This window comes from Gopherus flavomarginatus, chromosome 6, assembly GCF_025201925.1.
Source record: "Gopherus flavomarginatus isolate rGopFla2 chromosome 6, rGopFla2.mat.asm, whole genome shotgun sequence".
NCBI classification, from domain to species: Eukaryota; Metazoa; Chordata; order Testudines; family Testudinidae; genus Gopherus; species Gopherus flavomarginatus.
In genome coordinates, this window is record NC_066622.1 from 112519852 (window position 1) to 112536697 (window position 16846).

General features: G+C 39.6%; 1 protein-coding gene across 2 annotated transcripts in view; it reads right to left on the reverse strand.

Moving 5' to 3' along the window:
• Positions 1 to 16846, reverse strand: part of DPYSL4 (dihydropyrimidinase like 4) — a 34086-nt gene that overhangs the window by 11923 nt on the left and 5317 nt on the right. Inside the window, exons 1-12 of one of the 2 annotated variants that reach the window (XM_050959473.1) lie at positions 16143 to 16244; positions 15668 to 15756; positions 14666 to 14850; positions 13545 to 13709; positions 11964 to 12025; positions 11782 to 11862; positions 8446 to 8514; positions 8206 to 8326; positions 7055 to 7211; positions 5767 to 5908; positions 3903 to 4073; positions 1923 to 2102 (exon numbers count right to left, since the gene is read on the reverse strand). In XM_050959473.1, the coding sequence (XP_050815430.1) occupies positions 1923 to 2102; positions 3903 to 4073; positions 5767 to 5908; positions 7055 to 7211; positions 8206 to 8326; positions 8446 to 8514; positions 11782 to 11862; positions 11964 to 12025; positions 13545 to 13709; positions 14666 to 14850; positions 15668 to 15756; positions 16143 to 16172 (1452 nt within the window). In that variant the 5' untranslated portion in view covers positions 16173 to 16244. Of the gene's footprint in view, positions 1 to 1922; positions 2103 to 3902; positions 4074 to 5766; positions 5909 to 7054; positions 7212 to 8205; positions 8327 to 8445; positions 8515 to 11781; positions 11863 to 11963; positions 12026 to 13544; positions 13710 to 14665; positions 14851 to 15667; positions 15757 to 16142; positions 16245 to 16846 lie in introns of those variants that run through there. The other variant, XM_050959474.1, reaches the window with a different exon arrangement.

Here is a 16846-nt window from a genome sequence, read left to right on the forward strand (position 1 = left end):
TTGTCACATCGAGTGGGATCAACCAGACTTAGCAATCGCTTATCTGCAAGTTAAGAAAGGGTGCAAAATATGTAGGGGAAATGCAGGTAGGAGAGCATACAGGAGCAATTCTTCATATTACAGGGTAAGTGTCATTTTCTTAGCCATATCAGAAAGTTAGGAAGGAGTGCAGGTGGGTGAGAGGGCAGGTAATATGGTCACTACACAGATCATTGCTTCCACTCTAGTTTTAATTGACCAGAGAGGGCAGCTTTAAAAGATAAGGCTGGCTGCCATAGTTTTTACAAGGCTCTGTCAGTTTCTTTGACTTGTTCTGCCTTCCACTGTTGTGCCTCTATTACAGCGATGAATTCACAGAGAAAAGAAAAGCTACAGTAAATCATGTCAGGTGGTTATTGCTGTAGTTGCCGATGTGCATTGGTGTATTTGGGAGAAATGAAGTGGTTACTGATACTTGCCCTCCATACTTCAAATAACATCCACATTACACATGGAAAAATTGAGGCGTGGTGCAGCTAGGAGATGATCTAAGGAGCCACCAAAAGAAGCTAGTGTAGAATAAGTCTTATTGGTCCTATAAAATGAAGGAACTACTGAAAATATTTCTGAGCTTCTTGTATTAGCACCTTATCTATTAACTATTTACTTACATACAGAAATAAGTCAGAATTGTCATACCAGTTCCTATGTTACCCCTTCTCCCAGTTGCCAGCACAGGGGATATGGCTAGCAGGAAGGGAGCAATCCAGGGCACAAATGAGCAACCTAAAGAATAAGTCAAATCTGGAGAGATATTGGGAACTCCCTGTTCCCCTACAATTCTCATTGACTTTGACATTTTTTAGAATTTTCTCCAGTCTAAACATTCTTGGATGAGCACATGCTTGCTACAATCACATACATGTAACAGATTTAAAGTATTTGTCCAGAAAACACTAATGACCAGTTTGCACAATTGGTGGCAATAAGAGTTTGCCAAAAATGGCTAAAAAGATCTGTGAGAAGAACTTAATTAATTTCATTAGGGGATATATCCCCGTGTAGTTTCCTGCATTGGCTATTTGAAATAAAAATATCAGAGACCCACTAAGCCCGGGACATCTCTAATGAGAAATATCTACAGTTAAATTGTAAAAATGTTGCCATCATTTCATTATAATGTATCATGTCATTCAGATTAAATATATTATTTTAACATTTTACCTTTCAAATTGAATTTAGAAGGATCATAAAATTAGATACATAGTATCAGAGGGGTAGCCATGTTAGTCTGGATCTGTAAAAGCAGCAAAGAGTCTTGTGGCACCTTATAGACTAACAGACGTTTTGGAGCATGAGCTTTCGTGGGTGAATACCCACTTCATCAGATGCGTGCACGAAAGCTCATGCTCCAAAACGTCTGTTAGTCTATAAGGTGCCACAGGACTCTGTGCTGCTAGATACATAATGCATCTTACGTCTTTGTACTTTTCCTGTCTACTCTCCTGTAATTAGTAGTAGATTAGTTTACCCTTTATTCTCCTTGAAGACATTCCATTTGCCCAGGGAGACACACCATACCTTATCATCCAATACAAAATATCTGATGCAACTGTATATAAAAATTCAATACAGTTTTATTTTATTTTCAGACGAATGTGAATTACTAAGTGGTATCAGGTGTAAAAATTGTCATTTGAGCAACAACATTGTTTATGCATAAGCCAGGCAATGCACAAGAGCAGTTATTTGATAATTTTACACCTTTTCAAAGCCTATAAGCAGATAACATCAATAATATTTTTACTTCTGTAAAGGGCCCCCTTTCCTTTCTCGATCCTACCAGGAGGCTCTGGGATGCTGTAATACAACACTAATAGCAATATGAGAAAGGGATAAATTAGAACAGACATTGTTTTCTTGCAAATAAAAATTCTCCTTACCCTGTTTCTTGCCTTTATTCTTTTATAAACAAAATCAGGGAATGTCTTTCTAGGAACAAAGCGACCAGACCCTTGGATGACAAAGAGGTTTCCATCTTCCAGCACAACTTTTCCTTGACTTATAACAACAGTAGGGGAACCACGACACTCTGTCCCTTCAAATATATTATATTCCACATTCTGACAAATCCAAACCAGGATATTCAGAGTTAGTTTAGGGTTAAAAACAAAAAAGCCACATAAACCCACAGCCTATCCAATTATATATACACACATTTGTGTAATACTTTCTTCCTGTATAATTAATCATTCCTTAAATAATCCTTTACATTAGATTTGAAAAAATAAGTATCTCTAGCAATTTGTTGAGCTAAAGCAAACTGGAATGGACAAACAAAATTCATGAACATTTAGCACTAGCTAAACCACACACTGCGCTACTTTTGAAGCAAACCAGAGCCCAATTATAGGTATGGATAAGTTCTAATTGCTTAACCTAGATGCCCAGCAGGCTTCTGCTGAAACTCACCTTGGCCATCACAGAATCTTTTGCTATGTTTGTCAGGAAACAGCAAGTTCTCTAGCTGAACTGGTTGAAAAATTCCAATTATATTTTGTGGGAAATTTGAAAACATTTTATTTTTCAAAACTTCCTATGGAGTCTTTTTTCTCTCTTTTTTTTTTTTAAATTTTCTCACCACCTCCAAATGAAAAATATTCTTCAGCTTTCAAAAACAATTTTTGATACAAAGGTAATAATTTTTGGTTTCTGAAGAGCAAAAGCAATTTTTCTTTATTGAAAATCAAACTGAAAACCAATTTTTAACTGAAAAATATTTGCTTCTGTTCAAACAAAATACCATACAATTTCATTTTGGTCAAAAATTCATTTGTTGTCAAAAATATTTCAACTAAATGATTTAAACCAGTTCTACCCTCTACATTTTACTAATGTTACATGTAGTTTTACCATTAACCCTTCAAATATTACTGTGCTTCTCAAGTTCCAGGTAGGAGTTCATTTTGGGATACCTATGAACTGGGAAACCCTAGAGAAGGTACAGTTTGAACAGACACAGAGTCTTTCCCCAGTGGAATATTACCAAAGAGAGAGTGACATGCCTATTTGGGACCAGGGACGGGGTAGGAAAGCTAGGTTTGGATCTCCAGTAAGACTCGTGTTGTTGAAAGATTCCCTTTGGCAAATGGCTTTTGAGAGTGGGGATAGTTTCTCAGTGAATCATTTGCAGAGATAAGGGTAAGGAGGTGTTCCTAAGTAGCTGATATTCATCCCCGAGTTCCAGTTGGTGAAATGAGAATTTACCTGAGAAAGGGCTAGTAAACACAGAGTAAGGACCCCAGGGTTTGTTCCAGTATGAATGGCCCCTACACAGCTGTCCAAAATGGAATCAATCTTGCTTCCTCTTTTCAGCTTTACATTTGAAAGAGTACAGCCCTTGTGTTTATCTAACCTTCGGGGAATATATATCAACAGTCCCAGTAATTTGCTAACTAAAACAAACTTTAATCTCAATAGTTCTGTTAAATCTTAATTACAGTCATAGCCCTTTAAATTCCACATGTTCAGCAATTCAAGGTTAGTCAGTGGAATTCAGGAGAAATGCTGGGACAGGAAAATGTTCAGGTTAGGATTGTACATTTTTTTCTATGCCTATACAGTACATACTAATAGTATCACATTTACAGCAAAAGAATGGTCATCATGTATCGTTTTGATATTGCATATTCTACAACATTACTCTACATATTTTTGGTGCCATTGCAGTAAATGCCAATAACAAAAGGGATTTATTTCCCTATTCCCACTGAGATTTAATAAACAATTATACTAATATTTTACCCAAATCCTCTCTGTTTCAATTTCTCTCTGATTAAAAGGAATACATTATTTCACTAGTACACCTGGTTGCAAAAGCCTATAAAGAAAAAAAGAAATTAAATCTCACAAAATGATTTTACCAGATGGTGGGTTTTTGCTGAGACAATTTTTGTAGCCTTGGGATTCCATATAACTAGGTCAGCATCAGAACCGACAGCAATTCGTCCCTTCCTGGGATAAAAATTAAAGATTTTGGCTGCATTTGTACTGGTCACTGCTACAAAATCATTCTCATCCATCTTCCCCGAGGCCTGGAAATCAGAAAGAAAGGAGATTGAGAAAGGAAACCTATCACCAGAAAACGAGATCTCATCAAAAATGAATTTGCAATTTCGTCTAGAATTAATGATATTTGCACACACAGAAGATCACACAATCTTGGGCCTCACATTTAATTCAAAAATTGGCTGTCCCTGCAGGACTAGTCATTAAAGACTGTTATAATGTCATACATTTGGAAACTGATTACAGCTTCCATTTTATAGTCACTATGTAGGGGCTCCTATGACACGAATACTGCTCAACACAATAGACACTGCATCTCACAAAACTGAATAATAAGTGCACATGGTGAAGTGAGGCTACAGAAAGGTCTGTTGCAACTACTGTGTATCATTCATTTGGCAGCACTTTCACCTACAAGACTCATTTCTCTCAGCAAGTATTGGGCTCACATTCAGAACTTTCTTTAATTGATACTGAAGTCAGTCAATCTTTAGATTATATAATTTTTTGTCTTAGATAGAAAAATATCATGTTTATTGGAACTGGAACTTTCTAAGTGTTATTGATCCTCAACATGCTACTAGAAGGATACAAGAAACTGGAGGTACCAGAATAAAGCACTCAGATAGTATAATGATGGGTGAGGTATAAGAACCTAGTCAGAGAGACAGGGCTCCAGTGAAGATGAATATTTTCAAAGGTGAACACTGTTAGTATAGGCTAAACCAGGGATTGGCAACCTTTGGCATGCGGTCTGCCAGGGTAAGCACCCTGGTGGGCCAGGCCAGTTTGTTTGTCTGCCGCGTCAGCAGGTTCAGCCAATTGCAGCTCCCACTGGCTGCGGTTCACCGCTCCAGGCCAATGGGCATGGCAGGAAGTGGCGGCCAGCACATCTCTTGTCCCACACCGCTTCCTGCGGCCCCCATTGGCCTGGGGCGGTGAACTGCAGCCACTGGGAGCCATGATTGGCTGAACCTGCCGATGTGGCAGGAAAACAAACCAGCCTGGCCTGCCAGGGTGCTTACCCTGGAGAGCTGCATGCCAAAGGTTGCCGATCCCTGAGCTAAATACTTAAGTGCATCGTAAAAAGCACAGCTGACATAACAAACCTGAAGAAGAGGTTTGTGTAGCTCGTAAGCTTGTCCTTCCCCAACTGAAGTTGGTCCAATAAAAGATATTACCTCACACACGTTGTCTCTCTAATAACAAACTACACTCAAGATTCATTGTGGACCTGATCCAAAGCTCATTGAAGTCAACACAGAGACTCACAACTTATTTTGAGGGTACTATAATGTTGCAGAAATTACAAATGAACAAATTCCACATAGCTTGCCCAGTCCTACAGGAAAAGAATACAAATGGAAATTCCATTCCTTGCCTTTACAAAAATCTTCTGGATAGACTTTTATTTCTGATCACAGTTCAGACTGGGATAGAATAGTCTTCTAATAAGGAGCTCTTTCAAGAATAGTCTTCTAATAAGGAGCTCTTACATTCAAATGTTACAATTTCTCTCATTAGCAAAGCTTTTTTAAGTAGCAGCCTAGATAATGTCACACAATGAGGCATTTAGCAATGTAAGAAGATAATGTAACTCTTTCCCTTCCATTAAAGAAAATCTTGCTATTTTCTAAATCTTCATATCTGACAAAAATGCCACTTGCATGCACTTGCATTGATAATTCAGCAAACATTTACACCTATTTAGTTTCTTACCACACACTTCTCCCAAATTATTGACATTCTTTCTTCAATGCCATTTGTTCCCTCTGGAATAAGGGTAAAGTTATCCTTTCCTACTGCCTTCTGTGCGGTGGTAAATGTGCAGTGGGCACTGCCTGCAACCTGCAGATCCCCACTGAGTTAAAACAAACCAAAATGCAGTTAACGGACAAAATTGATTGCTCAGATTGTATTGTTCAGTGTAATAATGCAGGGGCCTTTTCTATGTAATCATCTGCTCTTCAAGAGTGAAATTATCTCCTGTGTAGCGGGTTAAGTGTGACATAAATGGCTCATAGGTCTTGTGCTTAGCCCTCTGTGCAGCAGTGAATTTCATCCTTAGGGTAATATTTTCAAAGGTGCCTAAGTGATTTAAATTCTTAAGTCCCATTGGATTTAAGTGCCTAGATGCTTTTAAAAATGTTACCTTAAATGCCCAGTAATTGCACTCCTTAAATCAATATCCCAGTCTTGATTCTTTTTCCATTCTTTTGGCCCTGCCAGCCTTTCAAGAAATGATTCTAAAGGACCTTTTATATCAGGGGTATTCCTGGCTATGGGCCAGACTCAGGACAAAATCAGATTCTATATACCAGAATCTATTATAACTCAACAAATCTGAACCAGGCTGATAGGGATAGGACATGGGAGAAGGAAAGGAGGGAGCTGAGGTGGTTCTCTAGAATAAGGCTTTCTGGTGACGTCTGCTCAAGGAGCCCTGAAACACCCTTCCTGATTTATGTCAAGGCTGTATTTAGATTGAATTATATGCATATTTTATTATCTGTTCATGGACACTATTCCACAGGGAAAAGATTAATCAAATCAAATCAGATCAAATCTCTTTGCTTCCTAGAGTCCAGTCACACCTCTAGCGAGAAGAATTTTGTGAAATCTCAGAGAACGCAAAATAATTCTCATCAGGAGACCTATTAGGGCAGAATATTTACTACCGTAGGTAACCTCCTACAGGATAATAGTCTCACCCTACACAGTCTTCAGGTGTTACTTTGGGGCTTGATTTTAACATCCCTACTCAGACTGAATAGTACTTTACTCGAGAAGGAGTCCTGTTGAATGGTTCTACTCAGTGAGCTTTTTGGTGATGACTAGCAAAGACCCTAAGCCAAAACCCCTAATCGAGGCAGTGTGGAACTATAAGGAGATTGGATCAAAACTCCACTCTGCTCTTTGGGCCCATCTCTGAGGTTGAATAATAATAACCCCAGGGACTGGGTTTTGTTCCGCACGCCACTGTCATTTACGCTCCTTGCCAACTCACCATGATAACAGAGAAGTGAGATAATCAGCTGTAGTAGGGTCAGGGCTAACTGGTGGGGATGTAACAAAGGCTGCAGCTTTAGCCCAATTCTTACTCCAGTAGTGTGATCCATCAGTGCCAAGGCTCGCTGTAATTGGCTCTCCATACACAACTGTGCCTAAAGAATAATAATGCTAATACATAATCTGAAAATATGTAACATGATCCTGATGGTGAACTCTCTTTTCCCAGATTTGTAGACAAATGCTCAGATTAGGAATAAAAGATGGTTTGAGCCAGTTTCTCTGTATTTCAGTTTTCTGAATTTCTCTCAGCCAATCAGATTGCTACAAAATTGAACAGTATTCCTTGTAAAATTACAAGGTATCAATCAGGAAACAGCCTTGGCCAAACCCCAGAGTCCTATTTGGCACTATTTTTTGCTGAGAAAGACCAAAGAAAGCAGAACAAACACTTCAGGACATGGCTCCTTACTGTAACAGGGCAGGTAAAGTGTCTAAAAATCCCTCTCAGTGGGATACCAAAAATTACACAAAAACTATGGGCAAAATGCATGCTCCTGATGTAACTCCATTTAAATCAGTTAATTTACACCTGGAATAGACGCAGTCTTGTATGTTTATGACTGGATATTCCCGTCTCTCACCACTGTCACCCACGTACATGCACAGTGGGCCAGATCCCCTCCCCAGTTTGTGTAAATCAATACAGCTCCACTGGCTTCAATGGAGATACACCGGCTGAGGATGTGTCCGGATTACTGTATTGTAGGTATTGTGTTACCTTGTTTCCTTGGAGGAATATTTCTATTTCTTCCCAGTGTTCAGCAGTTTGAGTCCTCAGGTTCATTTTTTTCCATTCAACACATGACAAGAGGTTGGAAATGAATTCCTGAAATTTTTTTTCCAAGTCCACCTAATGAGACTTGTGTAGCAACGTCTTCAGCCAATCTCTTCAATTCTTTTGAGTTCACTTTAGTGCAACTAAATTCCAGTACATTTTGAAAACTGAAGCTAACATCAAGTTTTGTGCTTTTCAGATGTACCTGAAATTGGCTAATTATGAACTCTTAACTCCCTTTTATTGCAGTGATACTCATGGAGACAAGTAAATAGTTTTTATTAGTGTGTAAATGTGAAGTGGTGTTTTACCTTTTCGCTTTGCTTGAGCTATCACATCTGCGGCACCTTTGCTCATTACTTTTGTGACATACAACGGGCAGTTGGCTTGTTTTGCTATTGTAATTGCACGGTACACTGCCTCTGCTTCAACCTTGGGAAACAAGAACACAACCAGGCGATGTCTTACAACATCTCTTTTAGTTGAATGGACATGAGTGGAGACTTCTTTAAAGCTCTAAACATGTTCATTTGATGAACTTAAGATATTACCTCCTCTGGGTGGCTAAGAACATGCCCCTCTGGACCAGTAATTCCAAGTTCCAACAGTCTCTTTTGCTCCTAAGTGAATGTAGAAAAATGAGAAAAACATTAAGTGATGGGAACAATCTAAAATAATGTGGGACTGGAACATCATGTCTAGAAGTACTTGAGGGTTATGGAAATTCCTAAATAATATCCTGGAATATCATTTATATCCATGACAATTAGAGCACCTTAGTAGAGACTATGACCATAATAAACAAGACATTCCAGTGGGATTGGTCATACTACTCAGCATACTGCACTCTAGTGATCTGACAACATATTGGCGGTGTTCACTTGCTCAGGAACAATTAAGCTATATGCAGTGATAACTATGTGCTTTTCCTGGGCTATTCATTCAGGCACTTCAAGCTCACTGGCTGGGTAGCTCCATCACACAAGGCATTCCTATCCTTTTAGAAGTGCAATCATCTTGAGGGGCTGGTGAAGTCCCACACATATTGCTAGTGGCAATGATTTATGCAGGTCATCCCACACTGCACTGTCCAGCATTCTGTGTATCCCCTCCCACACACACTTTCAGGGGAATGTTATCACCTTTATTAGTATTATTTTTTCATAGCCCTCAACCTATGGAGCCAGTTTTCTCTGTAGCCTGATCCAGTGCTTAATTTGTAATTAAAGAGGTACCAGGGCTGAAGCAATTAGCTGCCAGGACTCAAGCAACTTTTATACTTTCATAACTGATACAGCAAGCCCAGAGGTGCCAGGGCTATGAACTGCCAAGCCTAAGGGTGCTGGGGGTTGGCACTGGGAAGCCCTGGCACAAATTAAACACTGGCCTGATCCCATAAGGTACTGAGCACATCCACAGCTGCCCTCAACTACTACTGAAGCCAACAGAGGTAGAGGGAGTTCAGTTCATTTCTCTTAGCATTAGGCCAAAGCATGGGTCTGATCTCTCTCATTAAAGTAACACCAGAGAAGTATCTCTAGGGCTAGGAACAAATGCTGTGTGTTCCATCAGTAAGCTGGGAATCTTGCCATCCACCAATGATATAGAACTCCCTTTGCCAGCTCTGCAGAGGCCGCTAAAGATAATCTGCAACACTAGGAAAAACTTCAGTGGGCTGCTCACCTCTTCTTAGGCTTAGGGTGGCAGATTTGGCCCACCCGCCTCTTCCTCATGATGGGGGGCAGCCAGGACAAATCTGCTCCCATAAGCAGCTGCCCTGAAATCTGCCACCATAGGCAGCTGCCTAGTTTACCTATTGGTAGAGAAGTCCTGGCAGCTCTGAAAGAGGGGAAGATATATGATCCTAAACCTGTCATTGCTGAAGGGCTGACTACTGCCTGTCCTGGCTCTCAGGCCACTGTAATGTTTGTGAAGACAATCCCATGTTGCGGGGAGCGGGGTAAGATGAAGGAAATGTTTCTTTAATAGGCTGTTCAGGGGCAGGAGGGAATGTGGGTGTTTAAAGCTGCTCACAGCATGGAATGTTGGAGGCATTCCCAGCAAAGATGGATTAGTGGACAGAGTGCAAGTGCATGTTAAATGCCATTATCCCACAACTAATCAAATGGTTATAACCATGTATATTGTACACCTCCTTGTGCCATCTTGGCCCCCTGCAGCATATGAGGAGCCACCCAGGAGTACTTCCATTGTTTGCCCTCTCTCTGGGTTTTTGCTGGGGAAGAACCGCTTTAAATTGCAGTTGCTGTTGCTAATTATTCCTGTCAGCAGAAGCTGTTCAGGGGATATGCTGAATCAGCACATTCCTTGGCTTGTCTTGGCCACACCCCTTCTTAGCTAGCATTGTCCATAAATGTACCTGTGATGATAATCAACTGGATGTAAACAGTCAGCATGATGCCTCTTGTCATAAACAGATAGTTAAGGGTTAATGCCTCTTTTACATGTAAAGGGTTAAGAAGTTCACCTAGCCTAGCGGACACCTGACCAGAGAAACCAATGGGGGAGCAAGATGTTTCAAAAGGAAGGAGGGAAGTTTTCCTTTGTTTAGAGTTTCAGTTTCAGCCCGACTGAAAAAGATCAAGGAACCAGCCTCTTATCAGAGTAGTAAGTTTTAGAAAGGGATAAATAGGTTTATGTTTATTTTCTTTGTAACTTGTCTTGGTACCGTTAAGGGAATTATCAAAATTGGGTATTTGGGTATTTTTTTGTGTAACTAAATTTGTGCCCAGGGGAACATCCTCTGTATTTTGAATCTGTTGTCTGTGAGAGTAGCTGCTATGCTAATCTCTCCCAGAGGGTTTTCTTTTACCTTTCTTTTCTTTAACTAAAAGCCTGTTCTTAATACCTGATTGACTTTTTCCTTGTTTGTAGATCCAAGGGGGTTGGATCTGGATCCACCAGGAGTTGGTGGGAGAAAGGAGGGGGGATGGTTAATTTCTCCTTGTTTTAAGATTCAAGGGGTTTGGATCTAGGTTCACCAAGAAATTGGTGATGTCCCTCAAGACTACCCAGGGAAAAAAGTAGTTCTTGGAGGTGGTGGCAGCAATACCAGATCTAAGCTGGTAATTAAGCTTAGAAGTGTCCAGCCAGGTCCTCACATCTGTACCCTAAAGTTCAGAGTGGGGAAAGAACCTTGACACCTCTGCTTTTAGTAAGGACTCTAGATGTCCTTCCAAGCTCTTCTGCCAATATATAATGTCACAAAGGTTTTGCTGCCAGTCCACTCCCTCCAAAGCTCAGGTAATCAGATTATCCTAAAGGCCAAATCCTGCCTAGTTGTGTGGGTGGGTGGACGAGGCAGGGAAGAAGATGTATAGAGCACCTTTCCCCTACTCTCCACATGCCTTAGCAGGGCAGAATTCCAACACTGCAGGGAGTGCTGAGGAGAGAGACCAACTTCTGCACTGGCCACTACACTGCAGACTCAAGAAGGTTTGTTCTACAGGAAAATTTATGGAATTTTTATTTCTGTACCATCTATATTCCCTTTTGCAGATATCCTTGAAGTTCATCTTCAGGGCTCTCATGTTTCCTTAACTCAGCCACTGAAGTCAATGAAAAGTTTTGCCAATAATTTAAATAGGAGTATGATCTGGGTGATACTGTGACTGGCAGCATGCACTAGTGGAACATATGGTGATCCTTTTCACAAAAGTAGCCAGGGCCCCCCAGCAATGTATGCCTCCTGGCCAGCTTTGTAGTACCTGTTCCTGAGTTGGCAGGATGACTCAAATGCTGGAAATGTGTCTGGCACTGCTCTGCCCCCTACTGCCTGTTGTGCAGCCACTTCATTTCAGGAGAGCATTTTGGCCTAAATTAATATTGCGGCTAGTTTTTAATTTAAATGGATACATTTACTATACCTCATCAATTATGTCTCCATTTTCAGCATGCACTTGGGCAATGGCACCCAGGTCGCGAATAATGTTGAATATTTCATACATCTGTCAGGAAGGAAGGAAAGAATTTCCTAGTGTCAGATAGGTCACAGTTTATAAAAAGTGTAGTTGATTACTTTTATTGCATTTCAGTTATTCTGTGTTACCTGAGCATCAGTGCACTGGAGCTTGTCTTTATAAGCCATGAAAACTAGAAAGGAGTTCACACCTTTAAAAAAATAAATTACATGTGTATTTATTGTCACAGCTGAAAACAAATCACTCATGTCTACTATAGAGGGATTGAAAAGATGGTGTTCAGATCTAGGTAAGGTTTTTAGACTAGTGTTGAGGATTGAGATTGACTCAAGGCTAGGGTTCAGATTTGGACTAAAGGGCATAAAAACTTGTTCTTATGAGATTTGGGCCCCAAATGTTGTAGTTCATGAAAGATGCTGTACTGACATTGGGTTTTGGATGTATTTAAATCAGAGGCAATAAGCAACCCATTTTTAGTTTTAGATCCAACTTGGAACCAAAACCACACAGGTGAATTCAGATTCATGGATCTGAATCTTAACCCTTTCCACAATCCGGTTTGAATTCTAAGCTCCAATGCTGGCTCATTTCTAGGTGCTATATCTGAATCATTTTATTAATGCTGAAAGTATAAATAAAGCCAAAAGCACTGCATTCAAAACAATGTCCTTTAGTTATAGAACTACATATACAACACTTATGTATACTGCATTGCATGGCAAAATGCATAACTCATTTCTATCTAATGTGTACTCTGATTCATTTAGTGTTGGGGCCTAGCATGTTAAATTCTATTGTATTGCTTTACACTGTTTTTATGTTTCTAAAAACCACAATGGTTTTCAAATTATAGTCACACTATAAAATTCTCTCCATTTCATTACTATATATAGGTAAGTATGAAAAATGTCTGGTTTCAGCTTTGAATAGCTGCTTCCTTAGCTACCACTGAGAATTTTAATAGAAGATTAATTAACAATTTCTGCATTAACTGACAAATTCTGTCCCTGAATGTAGGACTGCAATTGCCATTGAAGCCAATTAGATTTGTGTAGGCACATCTGAGTGCAAAACACAGCCCCAAATATGTGACTAATGCGACACATTAGTGAAATGCACTACTCCTGTGGTGGGTGAGTTCTTCAGTAGATAGCGTCCACTGGTTAGATAGCCACAGGTTCTCATATACAGGAACTACAGGTATAACTTTTTGTGAAGGAACTGTCAGTGAATAAGAAATACACTCTATGTTCAGTATTGCGGGCTGGGAATGTGCTGCTTTATCTCTATTATATTATTCATCATTATTTATTCCTATTATATTACAGAATGGCTGGGGAATGGGGAAGCACCCACTAACTAAACAAGAAGTGAAGTAGGTATGGAGCCTGGCTCCAACCCATAATACTCTGAGTAACCCAGTTAACCCCTTGATGTCCACTTTATTACACAAGTGAAGTAATATTGCACAATCTGGCCCTGCTGGCCCAATCCTGAAATTCCATTACACAGATAAATCTCCAATATAGTCAGTGGGAGTCTTAAGAGTGTAAGGACTTCAGAACTGGGCCCAATAATTTTGTCTTGCACTACCAAAGTGATGTTAGAGGGATGCATATTGCCTAAAAAGTAGCTGATCTTTTTTCTTGTGTCAGCTTTCACTCTTGATGGTAACTAGGTTAGTAGAACACTGGTCTTTTTGTCCTTACCTTTGTCTTTCACTAGAGCTTCCAGTTCCTCTTTTATGCTCTCATGCCAGCGTGTGATGTCAATATGCAGGGAATAATCACAACAGGCTTTGTTATCAGCACACTCTCTCCATTGGTCATATGCAGAAAGCAGATTCATTCCAGAGTCAGGGAATACATGGTCAACTGAAAAAATATTGCAGAGTGTCAGCAGCCTTTATATGATGGGGTAACACAGGGACATTATTATAATGCCCATAAATATGCACTTGTCTAACAAATTTCTATGGTAGGAAGGAGACATTTTAATGCAAATTATTCTATAATTAAAAACGAGGAATATGAAAGCTTCCAAACTGTGTTTAACTACCACTACCACTGAGACAAAAACCAGCAAAACAAGTCAATTCCAAGTTGTGGCTAACAGTACAACCTGAATTCATCCCCTTGTGTCCATATAATATGGTGTGTGCTATTATATACATGCAAGGGGCCAAATTCTGCTCTTTGATATTTGTGCACAGCTTCCTTTGACTTTAGCAATGGCAGTCACACATAGGTACTGTATTTCCCGCTACACCTACCTACCCTCCTCAGTATTAACCTGTGAGACCATTTATAGTTCAGTTCTGTGCCTACGGTGAGTAAACACTGAACTGAACTGTGTGGTGGTTTTGTAAGGTCTACTTGAGATCAGATTGAGTAAATAAAAATCATTTTTACTTTGAACCTCAAAAGTATTTGCTCTCACAACCCCAGAGCTGGAAACTAGTGCAATATTTGATTTCATAACTAAGTCACTTTTCTCTCTCCACCTACAAAAAGCATGGTATATAAATATAAATTTTCTGTCACCATCTGTTTTAAAAGACCCAGGTAAAAAGGTGCCCTGTATTGCTTACAATGATAAAGGTGAAAGGGCCTCATAATAAGTAGAATTTTTATCTTTTAAAAAGGAACATATAACAAAAGGAGAGTTTATTGAAGGAAACCTAATATATGATATAATTGTAACTAACCTGGTCAGAACTAAAGTCTCACTCCTGTGTTAACTGACACTGAGCTATCTTTTCGATGGTGGGACACCTCGTTTGCTTTTTGAAAGATGTACTTCTTAGAGTCATTGCAATGATGCTACTTACGTATCATGGTGGTTCCTCCTGCTAGGGCTGCTTTTGTGCCTTGATAAAAGTCATCAGCGGAGGTCATTCCCATCACAGGCATCTGTAGTCTAGTGTGGACATCTATTCCTCCTGGCATAACCAACTGGCCATAGGCATCAACAGTTTTGACGCCACCAGGAACTATCAGATTTTCTCCAATTTGCCTAAAAACAGTATTAAGAAGTTCTACTAGCTGCAAATAACATTTAAACAAAAATGTATTAACTTTCTGTTGTTAAAAGTGAGTATGTGTGTGTGCTCATGTCCATTTCTGTAAGTTTTCTCACACTGTGCTGCCAATGCACATCAGTTATGCTCTCCTTTGGGAAACGGGGGATAGTTGGGGTCCTCAGAACTCTAAGGGAGCTCTACGTTTCTCCCATTTTCTCCTTACTTAGATGCCCCTTCTCTTGTGAGAAGTCACCATCCTTCTGGCAATGGAAGATTGGATGAAATTTCATTCAGACCCAAAGCTGTTGCTCTTGAGAATTGTGAGTCAGTCTCACATCTCCACTTGCAAAGCACTGCCTCCAAAACTTTCTCAACTCTAGGATGGGATTGAGCAGATCTGCATCTCCTGGATGGCAGTGCAGACCACCAATACCAGCCCCACAGGCCAGCCCATTTCAGGGCATCAGTTGTAAGCCCCCCAGCTCTCTTCATTCATGTAGTCCTAGACCACTCAAGTAGTACTAACAGTGACCGTAAATTGATAGTAGCTACTATGGAAGTAAGATCAATAGGGACTAAGATCATTTTACTTGTTGCCTTCAAGAACACAGCTAGAACTCAAAAAAGGAAATATTCCTTTCAGCTTTTTCTTCCAATGCCCTATGAACTATTGATTTTTTTCCAAAAGAATATTTTGAACATATTTCTGAGAAAATTAAAGGGGTCTCTGGAAATGATTATCCATATTAAATTGCACCAAAAATGTTAAGTATGGAAATTGTAATACAAAATATTTCTTAAGTAACTTACTTTATCAAACTGTCTTCCACATAGATATCAGCATAAAATGATTGATCATCATTGACGATCTTTCCTCCTTTGATTAGAAGCCGGTCACTCTAATGGAAAAAATGTTTCCCAAGATTATTTGATTTAGAAGTTGTTTTACTCTTTACAGGCCTTCATGCATAATAATCTATAACTGCCTGCTGCAGTTAAAGTCTGAGACAAAATATTTTGCATGTCTATTAGTCCAATTTAGTTTAAAAAATACACCCAAACTATTTCATATCAAAGCCTGACTCTATTCCACATACAGAAGTATAAAAAGTATTAAAACTAAAATAACATATATTTTATATACAAATAAAGAATGTTTTAACATCTTTAAATCAACCAGAAAGCGGATTTAGCCTATATTTTTCACAGCACAATCTTAGAGAACTGTATGCTGCATAGAAGATGTGAGGAGTAATTTTAAAATAATATATTAAGGCAAAGTTACAATAAAACATTCACATACTACAGTGCACATTACTTATTACTCATTTTTTCATTAATTGCACAGCCACAAATCCCTTCACAGCTTTGAGTAGCTCTGCAAAACATTCTGTTCTCCACCCTCCAATATAAATAACTCCTGGCCAACATTAACAAGCACAAGGCCATCCTGCTGGTTTTGGAGAGGGTTGACGTGATGACCCTTTTGGTAAACTCACACTTTAACGACTCATTTTATATAAGTAAGAGACAAAGGGTCATTATCAGCCTCCTTCTGCAGATGTGGAGACCAGTTATTTATGCTGTAGTCTCTGCATATGTGCCAACATTCTTAAAAGGGTTTGCAAGGGACAGCTGTGCACCTAAGCCATGGATGTGGGGCTGCTTGGCCTCCCCCAAATGCTGGTACTGGCAGATTTTCTGTGCATTCAGGTGAATTTTAGCACTTATATATAAGTGACTTGAAAATATCAGTTCAATAAGTTATCATATCCTCTTTCTGAGGAAGGTAACTATTACTCTCCCTGTTTCACTGATGGGAAAACTGAAGCAAAAAGTTTACATAGCTGACTGAGGCCACAGATGAAGTCAGTGTCAGAACTGGTATTGGAATGTAAGTGTTACTTGCTCTCAGTGCTTTGTTAGCCTACTAGACCATGCTGCTTCTCATGACATTGAAGTGCCTCATTGTGGCCAGTGTCCACTTTG